This window comes from Genypterus blacodes, unplaced genomic scaffold (assembly GCF_046128005.1).
Source record: "Genypterus blacodes isolate CSIRO-AG114 ecotype Tasmania unplaced genomic scaffold, CSIRO-AGI_Gbla_v1 ptg000012l_1, whole genome shotgun sequence".
Lineage (NCBI taxonomy): Eukaryota > Metazoa > Chordata > Actinopteri > Ophidiiformes > Ophidiidae > Genypterus > Genypterus blacodes.
The window spans coordinates 4,331,842-4,352,359 of NW_027466826.1; the positions used below are offsets into that span (position 1 = coordinate 4,331,842).

Here is a 20,518-nt window from a genome sequence, read left to right on the forward strand (position 1 = left end):
CATTTGCTCATTGACAACAAGAAAAATGAAGAAAACAAGTGCAAAGCCTGAATATTATCAAGTTCAATAAATGGTACTTCCTATGTGGCCTAAAATACGTTAGGGTAAAATGATACTTACATCCTATAAACTTTGCTCCACTTCTTCTTTTGAATGGATTATCCCTCTGCATAGCCTAACTAAGGATCATTACATCCATAATTCCCTGTTTTGCATAATGTCATTGTGAATACTTCCCTGGATTTGACTTTCAGCTACAATTAATTATACGGTACATACTTTAGATACGCGCCCAGGACCTAGTATCATGTTGAGACAAGTACTACACCCGCATGTGAGACCTGTTCGAGATACAATATCTCAGATTAGAAAGAGAGAAAGGTAAGGAATTGTCATCATCATCACCATAATTGGAAAAATGGCAACAACAGCAATGTGAATCCCGAGCTTTATCCATGTGCACCACAGTAATGAGCCTGAGGAAAATGATTGTCATACATTTGCCGGTTGGGTAGCTTTCACAGTCATTGTCTTTATCTGCAATAGAAAAGGAGAGGGAGGGGAAGGATTGCAATTCCTCTGAGACGCATTTAAATCATGGATGCCACATATTACTCAGAAAATTCCCTCTTGAGAGTGTGTTCTGAGATGGCGTCCTTCAAGCCCCGCTGGGTTTTCTGTCAACGTGAAATGGGAGCAGGAAGATTAGGGAGGTGAGGAATGGGGCGGGGGGGTGTAAATACTGAAATCCGGTCTAATCCCATCTCATATAGCCGTAGATACACTGCGGCTAATACATCTCTGCTGTGGTGGGGTAACTGGAAACACCGGGGAATGCCACTGAGAACAAAACCTGGAATACGTTGTATTGGAAAGTATGCATCTTTGAACGAATTACCAAGTGGAATAAAATGGTTTAAACAAATGAATACTGTGGTAATCAATAGTTTCTCCAAGGTGAAATACATCACCGACTCGGTATAATATGAAGTCATTTGCAACAATGATTCCCTTTAATTTGACTCCAGTGCAAAACACAACTAAACTGTAGTATTTATATCAATTAAATGAAACAGTAACTTATATTGTATATAATTACAAGTACATTTACATATATTAGTGGTTATTACAGTTAAACCCACAGCTTTATTTCATGTTCTAGTATGATTTTACCACAGATTCAGGGATACGTGAGGGTACACTTCAAGAATAAAGGCAATTTTAAGGAAAATATAAAATATAATAGCCCACCTGTTGTTTTATTGGCTGTTTTGTGACTAATGTTTAAAGACCCATTTGATTAATCACAAGTCAATGACATGATTGCTATCTTGAACCAAGCATTTTTCTTTCTTTCTGCAGAGTAAAATAGAATGATTTACTCAATATATAATTGTGAAAGCTATAATTGAAAGTCTTTCATTGTTAAGAGGTGATAATGGTGTAATGGCTATTGTACAATTTACCCTAGTGGTAATTTCAGAACATTATTTGATTCTACAGTTTCTCTGCTTCCATCCTGAGCTATTCGTGTATTTAACACCCTTTTTCCTATTTTGCCAATCTTAAATAAAAGAGACGGAGAAGAATCAGAGCGTAGCCCGCTGTCTCTTGGTGGCTTTTGTTCATCTTTTCCAAAATCCTTTTTTCCCTCACTCCCCTCATTTTCTCCTGAAAATGCAACATTTCACAAAGCCCCAAGATTAATGTGCAGTAATAAATAAATAAGACGAAGCATTCAGAGTGACTGCTGATGCAAGGGGATAGGGATTCTCACAACCCACTGCCCTTTCACAACATGCCCGATCAACATTTTCTCCATGTAAAAATGTTGATGGGAGGCTTTTCATCAACAAGGCCATCCAGAATCTTCCATAATCTCTCTCCCCTCTCTCACCTTCCCTGCCTCAAATTAATCACAGTGCATCCCAAAGACACTATTCTTCCTAACAAGAGACAATGTTTCCATTAAGATCCCGTGACTAAGCCCTGACCTGTGACTTTCCACAGAGAAGCCAGAGGTCACACACACACACATATGTTTTAGCGTGTTCACATGCCTTGTGAAGGTGCAGTGCACCAGCTGCAACCTACATCCAGGACTCGTGATCACAAGGGACACAATCAGTAGACCTGACTGAGATGAAATTAAATAAAAAGTATGTGGAAATGCGTTTTTGAGTGGCATATGGCCAAGTTAGCAAATAGTTGTGGATTCTCAGCATTTAATACTTATTATACTGAAACTGTATTAAGGCAGTTACAAAGAGCAACCCTGGAAATCACTGTTGATGTTGATGATATTAAAATGTGAAAGGTATAGGATAGATATAGAGAGATAAGGATTGATATCAAATCATGGCGGTTTCCCTGTTTGGGTTACAGAGCAGTGGAATGAAGGTGGAAATTGCTAGGAAATTATTAAGATTATAGTGGAGTATTTGCACATCTGAGTAAGCACATCTGTCCTTTTACGCCCATTTTCCAATTTATGTCCTTTTGAACACAGTGTTTCTGTCGCCTGCTTGGCATTTTGTGATGAATGGTGTTGCACGGAAGTGGTTGTATTCTTGTAAATTGGCCTGTTAAGCTGTGATGTCTGATAAAACCCGGAGGGCAAAAAACACTTGAGGACAAAACCTCTGCCACACAGAATGAAGACTGAGGTGTCTCACAGGATCTACATCCAGTTGCTCTGTCCTCGGGATCGACCTGCTTATGCTACCGCATGCGAATGTGTGAATCTCGGTCTCTGGGCACGTTTGTGTCCACATTCCTGTGTGTGTGTATACGTGGGTGCCTATGTGCCTCTGACTGCATCAGTGTTGTTGTCAGTAAGTGGGCGCTAGCGAAGGGAAGTTCATGTAGCAGCCAACAAAATTATGTCCAGGTCAGAGATGCACTGTATGGAACCAACCCTTATTACCGCACCATTTCCCTCAGTGCCTGCTGCACACAAATAGCAGACATAAAAACACACTGACAAGAGGAGGCAAGCAAGCATGGCCACCCTCTTGCCACACACAGCATCACTGTACAAAGCTTATCGCCCACACACATTTTTACTTTACATTAAATGATGGCTCCTTCCTGCTTTTCTGGCAATTAAATTCAACACTCTAACAAACACACATTCACACACATTCTACTATAGAGATCTATGTGTAGTCTAAGATGATTTTCTTTTACTTACGATGTGCAGCTTCAAGAAGTCTCCGAGACCAGAGGAACTGTCCACCCTCACCAAGACAGCATCCTTCAGGTGGGTGCTGAAACCGATGGCAAGCCGGTCTGCCCGCGTGCTGGGACGGTCATTTGGCGGCCATGTGTATGTGATCAGTCCACCGTCTCGCCCAAATATATACGTTGTTCCCGCTGTAGAAAAGGAGAGAAGAGAAAACAAATAGAAGACATGAATCCCTCCGATAACTCTGTAATGATGCACAGGCGTGACCTCTTCAGTGTAAACACACATTATTAAAAGACAAATCTGGCATTGAGATATTACTGTCAGTCTGGAATGATCCATAGCGCTGAATAATGACTTTGCAATTCACTGAGCAACATATCACTTCAGACGAGGCAGAGAGGGCTCTCTGCCTCGTCTGAGGGTGTTGAGCACACTCACGTCCATTCGCGAGGAGGGGGAAGTTCAGCGGAAATGAGGGAGGCAGGAGACAGGAGGCAGGAGACAGGAGGCAGGAGACAGGAGGCACCGCCGCAGCGTTTCTCATAATGCTGCGAAATTATCAATTTTACTGCAACTGCTTTGGTTAGTTCTACAGGGGGGGAAAAACCCACTACGCTATTATATTTCCAGCCGTGTCTCAGGTAAGTATTGCACCAGAGAGACACTTCTTAGTATCCCACGCTTCATTAGAAACCTCAAAGGCAGACGCAGCCGGCAGCGTTTTATCGACTGACTGGTACGATTATGCCCTTCTGGTGACCTCCAGTCCTATTTCCTGTCTCGCTGCATTGCCTTATTGTCTTTAGCGGCCATACGAGGGTGGATAGAATGCTGCTTCTAATTACCTAAAGTGGCTATTCACTGAGAAAGAGACTTCCAGCTTTCTGATGGGTTAAAACACTTTTGACACTTAGCAAACAATCCGAGTTGTTAGAACTGTCTCAATCAAGTAAATAAATATAAAAGAGCCGATTTCATTCTAATTAGAAAGCTTCCTTATGGTGGTATTTCAAATGATTTTTGCCAGAGCTTGTAGGAGCCAGCATGTGTGCATGAGTCTGTGTGTGTGTGTGTGTGTCAAAGAATGAGAGTGTGATTGGGAAATAAATGCCGGTGAAAAAGCTTGAAAATGAATGCAGCTGTCAGATTAGCATAGAAAGAGCTATTTGCGTGAAAAATTACACAGGATGCATTTGTGTGTGTGTGTGTGTGTGTGTGTGTGTGTGTGTGTGTGTGCGTGTGTGTGTGTGTGCAAGAGCGAGAGAGAGACAGAGACAGAACAGAGAGTGAGAGAGAGAGAAGGAGGGAAGACATAGGAAGAGAGGATGTTGGAAACGATGGATTGAGGCAGATAGACAGAGAGGGAGTGTGTTAATATTCATAAGGGCAGGGAGTTAAACAGCCTATGCCAGAACAATAGATTATAAATCATTCTGACTATAATTCCAATATCTTCTTGTAAACCAGTTCTCAAAGATCTAAAACTATCGATAAATTTCGCATTTGTTTATATATTTCTCCCGTTTCTTTCCTCTGGCGTTTCTCCACGCTGCAGTGATTAAAGTGCTTCACTCGGCACTCAAGTTGCTTTTCCAATTTCACTCCCTCACTGGAGTCAATACACACTGTCAACCATTAGCTAAAAAGAATTGCATCATTAATTAACGATAATATGATTAAGAAACGTTGCTGGGACGGACAGATCTATGGCGGGATTTATGGTTTTCATAAAGCATCGGGCCCATTTGTAAACCGTAATGAAATAACACTGCGAGCCATCTTGTTCTCTTAATGGAAAAAGTGTTATGAAGCTTGATGGTTTCTACAAAGGAAAACGCATTATGAGTAATACGCTTGCGAGGCCGGCTGTGATTCTTTTTCATGATGTCTGCCGGCTACTGCTGAAAGCCTGTCGTGTTCCACTACTGATGCATATCTGATGCCAGGCCTCCTCTGCTGAGCAATCTCCAAGGCGTGTAGCTCATGCGCGGTTGTTGACTCTGTCACCAAGTTTACCCCCCGAGCCACCAAAACACTCGCTCCACGCTCCGGCTTATTATAATTAAGCTCTTTTAAACCATGTCAGCGTTGGAACTCATCGGGCTCTAAAAACCTCCCATTTCCCTTCTGTCTATTGAAATGAATTGACGACCACTTTCTGGTCCCGACAGCTTATTTACTGTTGGTGACCTCAGACGTCCACTATAACGTACGTTTTGTTTCATTTGGATTGGAGTGCTGGTAAATGGGGCAGAGCGGAGAGCTTGTTTCACGTCCGCCCGCCCTTAAGCCAACTGGATAAAGAGAGAGGCCCCAGTGTGGCGGCAACAAAGGTCATGAAAACTACTTTATGGCATGCAGATTATTCAAATGCTTTCCAAATCAAATTCAGAATCCACAGATAATAAGGTTGTGAATATGTGGTGCGGCAGCTTGAAATCCATGTTAGACCAGTGGAAAAAACTCCTTGAGGGACTGTTGAGGATTAAGATATATGAAGGAACATGGCTTATGCACACCTACACAGGCGTGCTGTAGCATGAAATCGGCAGACACGTGCCCGTGTAGCTCCAGTAGTGGGAGTAATTATGCACTGACTCCATATTTGTTATTTGTAAGCTCTCCTGGGACGCTAAGCCTGATATGGATCTGTTGTAGTCATTAGATACAGTAGAGTCCTGGAAATACTTGCCTGTTTGTTGTCTCTTTAATTTGACAAGAGTTTCAGTTTATTCCCAATTCGCCCACTGCCTAATAAAAAGCAAATGAAAGGAGAGACAAGATTTCAGCGCAACAAGAGCGGTGTGAGCTGCAGAGTGCTCAGAGGTGTCGCGCTGCACAACACGACGCAACCCGAGAAACACAGAGTAATTAAAAATATGTTGTCTCACTTATCCCCGGAAGATTTGGTTGTTTTCACATATCCCCATGAGACGCCTGCACTTGTATAGCCCTACATATGCGTTTCCCAGGAAAGTCACAGCACAGAGGCGAGGGATCAGTGTGTTTATGAGGAGGTAATGGAGAGTCTCCGGCTTTCACAAGAGACTTGACCTAGCGGATGATCTTCTGAACTGCGGGCCTCCCTCGTAAAGGATCATGAATTAATCTGTCCTCATGTTGAACTACATTGAGAGCTGGCTGCTCTCTATTGTGTCAGTTAACATCAAAGAAGGTAAACACTGGCAGATCAAACACTGCTTTCATTAAAAATGTAACAGCAGCCCAGGAGTCTCCCTCGATCCGGGTCAGAGAAGTGTGTGGGACAGCAGACTTGAGGATAGCAAACACGTCCCTCACGTTAGAGGCCATATTGGATTTGACTTTTCAAAGCTTCAACCGTCAGTGTTTAATAAAACATGTACACCTTTACATATGGTGTATAATCTCCATGAAGAGGTGGATAGGTTTGAGTAAAGGAGTGTGTGAGCATGCTGGCTCCATGCTGTGGTGGGTGCAGTAGCGGTGGGGGGTCTGTTTCACTAAACCGCTCAGCTAAGGTCACGCCCACAGACTGTCTTTCCTCTGACCTCCAACACCACCATCACAGCCAGCCTCATATTACCACCTCTGCCGAGAAACTGTGGAGGAATCCAATCATAATTACATAGTTGTGATGGAAATATGAAAAGGAGAGATGACATTATGGATCTGCTTTCTGTCAGCACCTAACACTTTCCTTTCTGTCTATTTGCCGCCAAGGATTCCCGTAACGACTGGTGCACAAAAATAGATCATACAACCTGTGCGGTACTGTGGAGCTTTTTGAGATTCATTATTGATTATTTCTATTCATCTCTTGCATGGGAAATCAAAATTGAGCAACATCTTATCTCCAATTCCCTCTCTTTGTTTTGAGTCCCCATATTAATTCTTAATTTATGAGGATAATTGAAGTTATTAAGAACAACATCATTTGGCTTATCTTTAGTCTGCGCTACCAGTAAAATTAAAACAAGCTTTACAATGTCTATGGATTACATTTCAGTTTCCACGGGAATCATTACTAGGATTGATGAAGACACTATTGGAATCTGGTCAAGGAACTGATCTCCAATCAATATCCCACATGATTTACTGCCATGAGGAGAATTATTTCCCCTCTGATCTAACTCGGCTCACTATGTTTCACAATTCAAGTGTTTAGTAACAGTGGTGGCAAATAGATTATGGACATGTTACACCTTCCAGGTGCATGTTCATACTTAGCTGCAATTACAGTACAGAGATGTGAACTACATAGAGAGAGTCAGGAAGGGACTCTATTCACACATCTTTAGTGTGCGATAATATGATTAATATACACATTGCGCTAAAATAATCATTAGCGCATACTTGATATATGAAATGAAAGCGCTGTTTACACATTTACACGTTATCCTTGATTTGGTAAGTTGTAGCTACGGAAACAAACAAGAATCAACATTAAGTCACTTCCAGGTATTTCCAGCTTCTGGCTACTTCCAGCTAGACCTGGACTGAGGTACATGTTTTGTGACGCTGGTAAAACAATTTTAAATGTAGCAATGTGGGAGCGGGCGACATAATAATGATTGTGTGGGCAGGAAAAATCATATTAAACAGTAATTTTCAAGTTATCCTTCCCTTTTGCTCAGTGTAGACATTTGTTTTAGATACAAATAGAGCATTGGTGGCAGCAGGATATTACATAAACATTTTGTAGAGAAAGTTGTTGTTTTGTGCTGACATTTTGCTCCTGTGTAATCGCTGGAATTCATGTTGATTTTGTTGGAACCCTTGCAGTCGATTTTCTATCAGCGCAACACTCAAACATGGTATTTCTATTTCACATTATGCTATGTATGACAAGTCACAGTTGCATTGACAGTGTAAAATATATCTTGTTTCTAGAAGAGACATACAAGAACTCTATTTCGGTGGTGCGTGGCGAGACTTTGTGCTGGTAAAGTTCCATTTTTGTTGACTGCACACAGGTTTATTTTCTTGTCTGAGCCCGTGTGGTGGTGGTTCCCTGACATGGTGACAGCTCTACGGCTCTGAAGTGGGGGAAAGATGTCCCAGTTGTGATCATTGGAGGGGTGCAGAGGCGCACAGTGCAACCTGCAGTCATCTTCATCGCCACTTTCAAGAGCATGCGCAGTGCGTGTGCCGATCCTATTCACAAGCTTACAAAGGCTTTTTGTGACTATGTAGGTCAATTTGACTTTGATGGAATTCCCTCAAGCGTGAGACAAGTTGGATTTTTTATTACAAGTATATCCACATATGGCTGTGATGGGAATATGGGATGTTATGGAGCAACTGGCTTGGTGAAGTCCCTGTAGTCACCTGCTGGTTCTTTTGGCTCTTTACCCAATGTCATTAAACTATTTCTTACATTTGGCAATGGAACAGTTAGGACCACAGTTGCACAGTAGCCTAATGTGCTATCCCCTCCCAAGCTAATTAAATTTAAGGTGCCATTTATCCGCTCAAGGCAATTTTGCACCTCTTACACAAGGACATCGCTGGCCTCTTGGGAGATCATTTTGTTTTAGAGCTGTTCTGTGCTGCTCTCTTCATCACAAAATTATCAGAGGGTTTTTTTGGCACCGAGCACACTGCTCTGACTGCTCATGAAGACCACAGCTACTCATTAAATTTCTCCCTAATTATAACTAGGTGCCAACGGGACACATGTGTGCTGGGCACTTTTGGTTACAGACAAAGTAAAAGTCACTTGTGGACGTCCTCTGGCCCCCTGTGGTGATGTCCTGTCCAGATGACTCACACAAATAAAGCAGCAAGTATTAGGAACAGCTAATTTAAGACAGCTAGGCGGTAAACGGACATTTATCTATCTAAATATGTTGACGGAAAAACATTTCGGGAACCAATTGTGGGTCGATTTTAATTGCTAGTAATTAAGCTCATTGTTTAGTTTCATTTTCTGAGCGATAGCAAAACATTTTCATCTTGTGTTTTTTTCTGATGCATTCACTTTTTTATAGTTATTGGTGTTATTGAATTTGGTTATACAGTGTGAGTTTGACATGAGTGTGAAAGCTGTATTAATAACGGATTGGGAGGCATTGCTGTTTGAGAATAAAGCTATTACAATACAGTTATTTGAGGAAATTTAAACAAAAGGAAATAGTAATAATCAACAAAGGAAACAGGTTATATAGTATGTTGTTAAACATTATTACCTACACTAATGAGGTTATGTTTTTGGTTGTTTTGTGTTATTAAAATGTCTGCAACTAGACATGGTAGAATGTAAAGAAGATCTTGGTGTCGTAACTAACCTGTCAAATGTTATTATTGAGGGACGGAGTCATAATCGGAGGAAGACTTGTCCTTGGTGAAGTTATGTGTTTCTGAGTGCCTCCTAGTTTATCGATGCCTTCATTAAATCTTGTGCCTCAGATGGACGTGAAGGAAAAAATAATACACTAGTGAAAATAAATTGCTGTGTCTTACATAACCACGTGTTTGTGTGAGGTTATTAACTGTCACATTACAGTGACAGCTTCAGCTATCCTACAATAATTAAATACCATGAACAACAGCGGCTACTGGGGGAAGTTGTTGAGGGATCTGTTGGAAGGTGTTAGTCAAAACAATGCCTCTGGTTTTCTGCCTCGTGGGTCCAAATTAATAAAACAGAGCTGGACAATAGAAATATGTTGGAGGATACAGTCAGATCCCTGTGGCGCTTTCCTTCCACCTCCTAACAATCTCCCGCTATATCTGTTCATTGTTCCACTGCAGTATAGCGAGAGCCTTTCAACAATTTAAACCTGGCTCACAAGCTTTGCTGCTGCAAAAAATCCATTCTGTCTGCAGTGGTGCACGAGGAGCCTTTTGGCAGACTAAAAAGACTATGGATTGTTGACTTGTCTTAATCCTCTCTCAGCACAAACTGCTGTCTTCCCTGTAATGGGAAGTGCAGTTTAGAATGGAACCAGCTGGAATGAGAAAATGTTTCCATTTTTTTTTCTAATTTCAACTTGCAACAATCTAATATAGAACTTTAAAATGATGCCATGGCAAACTTTTAATTTGACTTTAACCCCGTGGAGCCAAAAGGGATTTTTAGCAATTTTACCCTCCATTGGATTTATGGTTGAATTTGCACAACCTGAAAAGCTGCATTGAAGAAAAAAAAAAACCTGTACACATAATGACAAATTCTTGCTGATCAATATTTCTGACAAGCCTGTAAACCACAAATGAGGTTCACATAGTGAGTGGAAAAGGAATCACGTGTAGAAAGATTGTTTTGTATAAATGTTTTTCAAGCGCTTTGCTTTGCTGCATTGTATCTTCCATGTATTTTTAATTCATGGAAATGGCATCAAACTCCACAGGGTTAATTTATAAGCACAGATTAAAATAAAAATCCCTGGAAAACCTCCACACCCACATTTATTAACACTTTCTCAGCAATAGTTCTAAATCCAGATTTAGTAAAGATTTTAATCTTTCCGAAAAGGATTACTTACAGATGTGCCACCTAATCTCCTCCTCAATAACTAAGAAGGTGGGAGTTGAAAAAAACCTGATTCGAAACTAAACTAATCTCTTATTTCGAGGTTTAACCGTAAATGTTTTACTCATTATAAGCAGTATGAATATTTGAAGAGGAAAGATGGGCTGAGATTTGCAGTCACGTCTACATCAAAGCCACAGATGTAAAAATTACAAACTTATTTACTCTCGTTAGATCACACAACACATTTAACAGTGATTACATCCCAGCTGTGCAAAAAGTGTTTTGGAAATGTAAATAGATCAATAAACTCTGGCTGAAGATTCACTCTGCCTTGGAGCAGATATAACATACAGCCTTTCTGATAAATTCATCTTTATGTTTCCTTCTTCCTACCTTCTTCTTCCTGATAGTGTTGCCAGTCAATCTTCTAAAAATACAATTGTTATGATGTTTTATATAGCCAATAAATGTATTCTGCTATTTTGGGCATCCAACCCCTGCACCCAGACTTAATACATAGATCAATCAGATCAGAGACTTCTTACCTCTATAGAAGCTGACATGCCAGTTGCAGAGAAATCACAGCAAGTTTGAGATTACCTGGCAATTTGTGGTATTTATAATTTAGGCAGATTTGATTTGTTGTCTGGCAGTTGTATATCTGCCTTGGAGGGGTTAAAACAAATATATCTACAACAAATTATGTCCATCACAGTGAGGTTTCCTTTGTTGTTATAAAAATAAGACCCCTTCTGTAGTTGTGTGGGTATGGGTGTGGGATTTGAACAATTTTTACCATCCTGCAGCAGAAAGTCACCCATACTCTAAAATGCAATATGGTGCATACTCTGCAATGTATCTTCTCCTTTTGCTTCCCCCCTTCTTTAGATCAGTAATAAATCCTCCCTTCACTCTTTATCAGACAAGTGGAGCCGAGTGATTCTCTTCACAGTCAGCAGAAAGCAAAAAGAACAGAGGTGCTAAATCAACCCACAGGCCGACTGCCTGCTTACCTTGTGTTGGCTTAATAACTCTGAGCATATCGGCATATATACAGCACGGTCAATTTCAGTGTTTACACTTCATTGCCCAGATACTTCATCTTTACCACCCGCTGATAGGGTATTAAATTGGATCAGCTGTTTGAGATTGAGACATATTACTGTGTACAACCACACTAATACCAGACATGGTCAGTCTGTCTGTCTATCCATCTATCCATCCATCCATCCATCCATCATATGCCTTCAAGGCAATCGAATTAGCTGGACGAGACTAGGCAGATATTCCAATTAGTCCCTTTCCAGCGTTGTTTTAAGAATACTTAATACTGTAACCTACGAGCCCTAAACCCTCATTAATGAGAGACAATCCCAAAGCAGGACAGCTGACATTGTCCAACCTGCCTTCATCTTCAGCAAAGCAGCCACGCTTAAGCCATTAAGCCTGCTGCCCCCCCACCCACCCACCATCCTCTTCCTTGTCTCCCTGCCTCTGTGTTTATGTGTGTGTGTGTCCGCTTTGCAAATTTGACACACTTAAACTAACATAAAGACTGGAAGTGGGGCATTGCTTTGTGTGCCTATTATTGGCCATCTTTATAAAATGGTACTCTGTGTTAAAAAAGAATGTGATCAAGGGACGAGAATTCATATAAGGGCTGATTGATAAGTTCTGAGTTGGACATGGAAAAGTTTGAACATAGGTCATGTTTGCAATGCGTGATCACCTGAGGGGGGGCAAATTGGGTGAGTAGGGTAGGTGCTGCAATTGTCTTAAGACAATCAACAAAGACAATCATATGTGGCATTGAGACATTGTTTGCTTGCACTCTATGCACCACACACACCTTTATTGATACTATTCGCAGCTGGTCTGGAATTGTAAATTGTATCTGGCTGTGCTACAGTTCTTCACCATATTTTATTGTCACACTGCTCCAACGTGATACGCCTTCACCTCATCCTGACGGGGCCCTTGGGATAGTCGTACCAACCACCCTCACTCTTTATGGCAGGGGACCATCAATTCATAGCTGAGGTAAAGTCCTGCCCTGCGGGCTGGTAACATTATGCCACAAATGCTCAGTCGACCAGTGTCATTCACGCTCTTCGGCCCCCTCCTCTGCCGTGCCCACTTCCCCTAAGCCCTAAGTGATACATGAGCCCTGCCTTGAGGAGCAGAATGGGCCATCCAGGCAGAGCTGACAAGACCCACTGTCTTAATGGAGCAATACACCAAACGGGCCCTTTGTTACTCTGACCAGCTGCATATCTGCCTCCACAGCCAACAGCCTTGGCTCTGATAGAGGTGTCTCATAGTATCGACAGCTCCTAATTTACTCTCTCATCATCACTTGCCTCATTTGCTCCACCGACACAATGCTCCCTTTCTTTCCAGCTCAGGTCAGCCATTTTATCTGCCAGTCATTTGTTCATTAGCTTTTCCCCACATCCAGTCTTTAACTTACGTTCCAGAGAACACACATATCAAAGTTTGGCTTAAACAAATCAAACATCCATCGACCCTCAGCCTCTTCACTGCCAATTAAAGGACTGTTTGATTTATAATGAGCCATCAACATTATTTAGTTGCTGTATATTTTCCTTGCAAGCTTGCAGCATACATCACAGCCTCCAAATGTTCCCCAGAAGCGGCTGTCTTCTCTATTAGGGAGCCAACAGATGTGGAATATGACTGCAGCTCTAATTACTGAAACAGACAAGTACGGGGGATAATTACAGGCCGAGAGCAGAGTCCAGGTCCAGAGCTGTGATGTGGGACCACTGAGGCTCCGGCAGTTCAAACTTTCATAGACAACCTGCATAATTCCACATTTTACGTAAAATATAAAGTATAAGAACTCTGCATTCTATCTGTGTGAGAGCATTCTATCTGCCCCTAGACATGTTTTGACATACAGGGCTTCAACATTCTGCCGCTTGCACTGACAGCTTAAGACTTTTTTAAATGTTAAACCCATAAATTAAAAAAAAAAAAATGCAGGAATAATCCTTTAAGGACATAAAGCATCCTTCACTGACTAAGTTTAGGTGCTTAAATAATTCCCGGGGCTAGAACTGTACATGCACAATGGCCACCTCAACCCTTTCTAACAGATACACTGCATTACAACACGGAATGCACAATGCCTTTGTTTTCACGCTCCCCAGATTTACATAAATCAACCTTTTACTGGCAACAGGACAGGTCATTTGCAACACATCGTCACCCTTATGTGTACAATTTGTATTCAGCCAAGCTATGAACAGGATATGTGAAAGATGGCAACGAAGCAAAGAGAGTGAGAGATAATAGAGTTTGAAAGGACGAAACAAGCCTCCTCTTCCTCAGGCCTAATAACCACGTGGCCCAGGAACGACACTGCTGGCATTTGGCTTGATGTTTGTTGTAAGTCATACCTGATGGACCTCACAAACACGTCTGGCTTTAATTGCAGGATAAAACATCTGCTTTACCTTTTACTCATTAGCCTCACTTTGGCGTAAAGCCTTTACTAAGCGGTGAGATATACTTTAATTTGCTCCATATCTCATGGAAATGATATAGAACTGGGAAAATAAACCAGCAGAAATGTTTGCATGTGCTGGGGTGTGAGAGAGAGTCAGCTACTGTAACACAACTAAGCTTTCAGGTTTATATACAGCCTAAAGCTCTGCCTCCCCCATATCAACGGGAAATGTAGCAGCAACATACGGAGGCTGATCTGTCTGATCTCCCACTGCTGTATATCCACCAAAAATAAATACATAAAGCAGAAAAAAGAAACACGCGTGGGCATTCCATGTATTTCCACACTGTGGTGCAAAAAAATATGCTAATATTAGCGTGTGCTTAGGTGTTAGGCAGGCTTTTTTTTTTTATCAGTCCTTGCCAGCAGGTCGGACTCGCTGAGAGATGGGAGAGGCAATGAGGAAGGTGAAATCCCACGCAATCCTATTAGAGTGGATTACGGGCAGCTTTCTTTCCGTTGCCACTCTGCTGCAGGTGAACAATTCCGAATTGGAAAAACAGCCATGACATGTTGTCCCTGATTGAGACCCGCTATTGTTACACCGAGCAACCATTCATTCCTTAATCTTGAACTTGTTTGGTTGTGGCTTATAACCAACAAATTATTATTACCCTGCCAATCACTTTGAAACCATTCAAACCGCCTACATAGAAGGATTTGAAGATGGAAGCGTTTTCTCAAAATGGCTGTGTGAAATTTAAGCACAAGCTCGTTATCGATCCAGTGATCAATGGCAATCATACATTTTCTTCTTGTGCGAGCCTGAAACCCATCCTGCAGCCTCCCCTGTGTTCAGGCTATTGGGCTTTAGGTAAAGGCCGAAAACTCTCTCCCTCCATCTACTGCCTTCTCTTCCTTGACCTTTCCCAGCGCCAATTAGCCCATCGCAGGGGAGCCATAACCATATTAATAGAACTACTGTACGTGTGGATAATTATATTTTTACACTTTTTTTCCCTTCATGACACATTTCAGGTTCCAGTAAGAGAGATACATTACAGGAAACAAATGAACTTCGCTCGGTGTGAAAATTTTGCATGCAGCTTTTAGTACCACTCAGACCTCAGATTAAGTGAGAATGTTGCACTTTGTGTGTGTGTATAGGCATGTGTGCGTGTGTGCATGTATGAGCTTGGCGAGCTCAAATATACTGTAGCTGCTGCCTCATTATTGCGACATGGAGGGCGACTTCACTAAGATGATGGCACTCAATTTGTTTAAATAAAAATGAAAATGAAGTACATGTTTTTGATATGCACTCGGTGGGAATTGACTGGGAAAACCCATTTGCACACTTTAAAAGCATCTTTAATACCTCACATCAGGGTTATTCCTGGCTGAAAATCGCCTTTGGAGAAGAACAACTTGTCCTATTTTAGCCAAAATTACCCGGCACTTATTTTCACCTGTTTGGTTCTTCATCTGGTCCACATTGAACATTCCTACGTTCAGCTTGGGGCCTCTGTTGGATTTTTGCACCTCAGTTTCACTAATTTGTGTAGCCTTACTAATATACTAATACATTTAAACGAATGTGCTCTCTTAGCAATGAAGGAAGTCATGTTTTGTCGTCTTTCCTCCTTCAATAAAATATAAACATGCGCTCTTGTAATGTGGCAGTAATTCACAGCGTAATGTCCACTCACCTGGATAATTGCTGACAATGAATAGCCGATGACATCATACAGAACTCCCTAATGACATTATGAATCGTTGATAAGTTTCAGAATGTTACTCTGATAAGCTTTCATCTTAATTCCGTCACCAGCTGTCGGGCCCTCTTGGCAATCCAGCCCGTAGACATATACGATATGGGCATGTAAGCCTAGCATTGCTGTTAGTTGGTTAGCGCCATGTTAGCAGGTATTAAACGCCAGTAGTTCTGGTTTGCAATTCCTCCATTGTGGCTGCTGCTTCTTTAACAAGTGCCAGCTGCTGTTTGGATGTTTACACCTTTATTTCAAGGTTTTTCATTTTGGCCCAGGTGGAGAAGGCTAAAGTACAGCTAATATTCAGCTCTGGCTCACCGTAGCCTTGTATTTGTGCTATAATCCTTCACATCATCTTTTATCCCAAATTGTACTCTACAATTGCGCTACTTGTGTGCTTGTGTATACTGTAAATCTTGGGAATGTTCAGCTGCTACAGATACAACAAATATTTTATAGAAATAATTTGATTTGAGCACAGTGTCTTGGTGGTGAGCACTGTTCAATAGCAATGCTATATTTGCTTTGGAATTGGACGAGGTCTGTTGTTCTGCGTGTTCTATGTTCTCTCTCTGTTCATGTGCCATCTCTACCCTGCCTCTCACAAGATTAGAGGATAAGCAGGTATAGTGAATGGACACATGGATTGACAGATTGGATTCCCACATCTCTGCTTAATACACTGAGTGCCTTATAGTGGAATTTGAGTTTGTTAGTACCAACATTATCTTCTTGCTTGGATGCATCTTGCTCCTGGAACAGCCACATTACACTGACAAGCATTAAAAATCCATCATCAAATGTAATGTATAATCAAATTGACATTAATATAGTCAAGTATCTAAAATGAAACTTTTTAAAATAAAGTAATAGTTGCAAACAGTCAGGAGGAACAGACGTTGGAGGAATTAGGATCAGATGGAAACTGTTGCCAGCAGTGATTCAGCTTGTGCTCTTGGGGAGAAACACTGGGAGAGCTGTGCATGTGAGGGGGCCAAGCACCTCCTGGAGCCGTTTTCTCTCTCCTCTCCCTCTTCCTTGCCTCCGATCCGAAACCTGTCACATTACTCAGCTGCCCCCACGCTTCCCACCACACACACAATCAGGTCTCATTTCCCTTCATGCCAACCGTAGCCTGGTCACCAGCGAAAACACCCAGACCACTGCAGGCATACAAAGGCTGCCTACTCTGTCTGCTCGGATAGGCTCTCTAGATGAATGAGGGAGTTAGAGGTGGGTTAGGGATGAGCGGCGAGGTGGGAACCAAAGAGGGGCAAGGGGGAGGGTTACATACCTAAAGCGCAGACAAATGAAATGAGTTTGTCTGTGTTCATGCACATCAGAGGAGAAAGAGAATAAAACAACTGCAGTCCATGGGTCAATAACTGCCTCAGCTCCCTGTAGACCTGAAGAACATGAACTCAGATTCTTATCAGGGCAGCTATCATCTCCGCTGCCTCACAGAAGTACAGATACTGTCATCCTCACACTATCACCGAGTGACATCAGCTCAGAGACACGGGGGTAATTATATTATACAAGCCCACAACGCACCGGCAGCGAGGCAACACCAGAGACCATCTGCTCCTCTCTCTCTCTCTCTCTCCCCTCCCTCTCCCTGTCTTTTTGCCTTTTTCCTTCTCTCTTTCTTCACCTTCTCTCAGAAGTGATTTGTTGCTCTCCGCTCTCGTTGTCTTGTTGTATTTCCTCACCCTTTTTCTCGCCACCCCTCCCCTGCTCTGGTTTGCTCTCTCTCTGCAGCAGTGGCAGCATGGAGAACTGTCTCTACTCTATTAAGTCCAAAGGTGGCGCATTAAAAATGACCAGAATCACTTAAATGACATCACCAGCCGGGATGAAACGATTTCGAAAAATAGAAACAGGCACTGATGGAGCAGGTGTTAAGGAGGTCTTTTCTTGAAGTGTATCACATTAACATGATGAATGTGGAGGCTGGCTTCCCCCTACTAAACACTCACCCATACACAGATTCCTCAGAGAGACAGATTGTCCAATCATTACAATTTCCACCTTATCCACTGTCCAATGGGAGTTATAAACAGCAAATCTATCTAAGCTATTTATTTATAATCTCAAATGCTCTTCTAACAGATCAGGTCATCTTTACATTCTCTGCAAATTGAGCAAAAAGAGCAGCAGGTATAATCAAAAATGATAACCTAGTTCTCCAAACAACAGAGTATCATATTCTCCATCTATGGGAATGAAGTATATTGCCTCTGGGATTCATGATGAATGTTTTGTCTGCTACTAAGACTTGATGTCTGAACCTCAATACTGCACGCCCCAAACAAACAATGTATCACATTCCAACTCAATTTCATACATCTCCACCACGGTAATTGCTTTACTTTACAAATAACTCAAAGCACGGCAGACACACAAGCGCAACACAAAAGATTCTGTAACATCTATCTATCTTGTGATCAATAAGAAATAGATCCATTATATCGAACAATATGGATTGAAGCGCCAATGAAATGCAATGAAACTCAGATTATCAAACTATTTGTGTAGTCGAATTTGTGGCGAATATTTTGAAAATGGCTGGATACGTCTAAATGAGAGCAGCCAGAGGAGTTACTAAATTAACCTTACATGAAAAACTGTGTATAATAAAATAGCAATCGAGGTAATTTGCATTGAGAACAAAAGTGTCAGAGCTGCATTAGCTTTGTTTCTGTCTAATCATTTGAGACGCGTCAAATGCACTGTGACAATAACAGTGAAATGCAGGTACAGTCACATAAGTGATGCAAATAAGTTTAAAATTTACTGTTGACTCTAAAAGCTATGAGAGCGAGAGAGTGAGACAGAAGAAGAGAGAGAGAGAGAGAGCTTGTCGTTCTGTCATTCTAGACACCAACATCGTGACAAAAGCAAGACAACTGCAAACTGCAAACCTCGGGGGCTGTGGCTCTCAATAAATGTGTGAGTTATAGATGTTTAATTGCTGCAGTGAACATGCACGCGCCTGGTAAGAAACAAGCCCAATGCAAATTAAACCAATTGCACCACAGCTAAGACAACAACAGCGGGGCTTTACTACAGCCGGCTTTGTCCTGGAGCCAGGTTCCCCATTAAACAGCATGCATCCAATTTTACATTTAAGCACCCTCCATGGTAAATAAACTGTACTTATATAGTGCTTTACAACAACCGCACATTCATCCATTCATACACTAATGGCAGGAGCATATCGCGGAGGGAGCCAACCTGCGCATCAGGAGCAGTTAGGGGATTCAGTATCTTGCTCAAAGGCTCTCGTGGAGGAGCCTGGAACTGAACCAGGAGCCTTACAATCCCCAGTCAACTGTCAGCAATACAGCCCCTCCCAGCATGAATCATTTGAATATCGTTTTTGTGAAGTTTTTCATTTTTTGTTCCCTCATAATAACACACACACAGAGAGGCAACAAGGTGGCTGAGTGCTGTCCTTTACAGACAGGTCAGAGCCGAGGGTCCTAATTGCCTCTCCTGTCGTCTCAGCATACCAGCACACCTCCCATCTCTCTCATCATCGCCGAGGAGCGCCCACTGCCCATCTCATACGGCTCCAACTCTGCCCAGTGAATCCTCCTAAGCTCCTGCCTCCCTCCTCTGCTGCGCTTCTGTCCAATATGCTTCCTCACAAAAATACCGCTCAGGAATGATGATGATGCTCTTACTTACTACTGTGTAAACTTTAATATGACAGAATCAGGAATGTTATAACAATGCAGCGATCATCAGGAACGAAACTTGCTTCTTGTTACATCTAAGGTACCCAGCATTACGTCAGTGTTACACCAGTAGTGATTACGTCATTCTAAAATGCCCTGACTGTACAATGACTTAAAAAAGCGGAATACATTTTTTGATGAATTTTGCAGCTACAACTCTGATATATCATTGTGTTACATGAGAAGTTATCATGTACATCCACATTTATGAAGGAAAAGCAAGTGATACAAAAAGTGCAAAAGGAAAAAGCTGCATTTTTTTTTGTACAGAATTCTCACTCTTGCATTGAAGGAAACAGACACATACTGCAGTGTGCCATGGATACTTGGGGTGAGGTTATGTAATGCTGATTCCCCATAGTTCAAAATCATCCCCATAGTTCTCTCTCTCTCTCTCCCGTCCCCCTCCCTCCCCTCTTTCTCTCTCTCTCTCTTTCTTTCTCTTAACTCAGGCATCTATAAGCTGCACAGGGTAAAGATGCCCCATCTAGAGTCCAGGCAGAGCGGGGACCAGGAGTGGCTCAACGTCCTGCAGAGCCACAGGAAACGCGTCTTTGTCTCGCCCAACACCGAGGGGCAGCATGGAGCAGCAGCGCAACATTCTAATCCTGTCTAATCTGGACGCAGTGGAGCATCTGGAGATAGGGATATGGCTAATCCCAGACACAGTGAGCATGAGGGCACTTTGCTGAGACAGAAACAAATGTGATGTAAAGTATGTTTGTGTGTGAGTGGGTGTGTATGTGTTTTGGGAAGGGATTCTTTAAATTAAAAATATACATTAAGTAAATTTCTTAGTCTTGCTTGCCTGCTCAAAGTTTTCAACAATGCAAAGAAGTATGTTACTGTACACTGGAGAGTAATGTAAGGATAGTTAGACTG

General features: G+C 42.0%; 1 protein-coding gene across 1 annotated transcript in view; it reads right to left on the reverse strand.

Moving 5' to 3' along the window:
* LOC143012559 (neurexin-1a-like) overlaps positions 1-20,518 on the reverse strand; it is a 216,299-nt gene that overhangs the window by 71,904 nt on the left and 123,877 nt on the right. Inside the window, 1 exon segment of the mRNA XM_076165749.1 lies at positions 3,194-3,375. Within this exon segment, the coding sequence (XP_076021864.1) occupies positions 3,194-3,375 (182 nt within the window).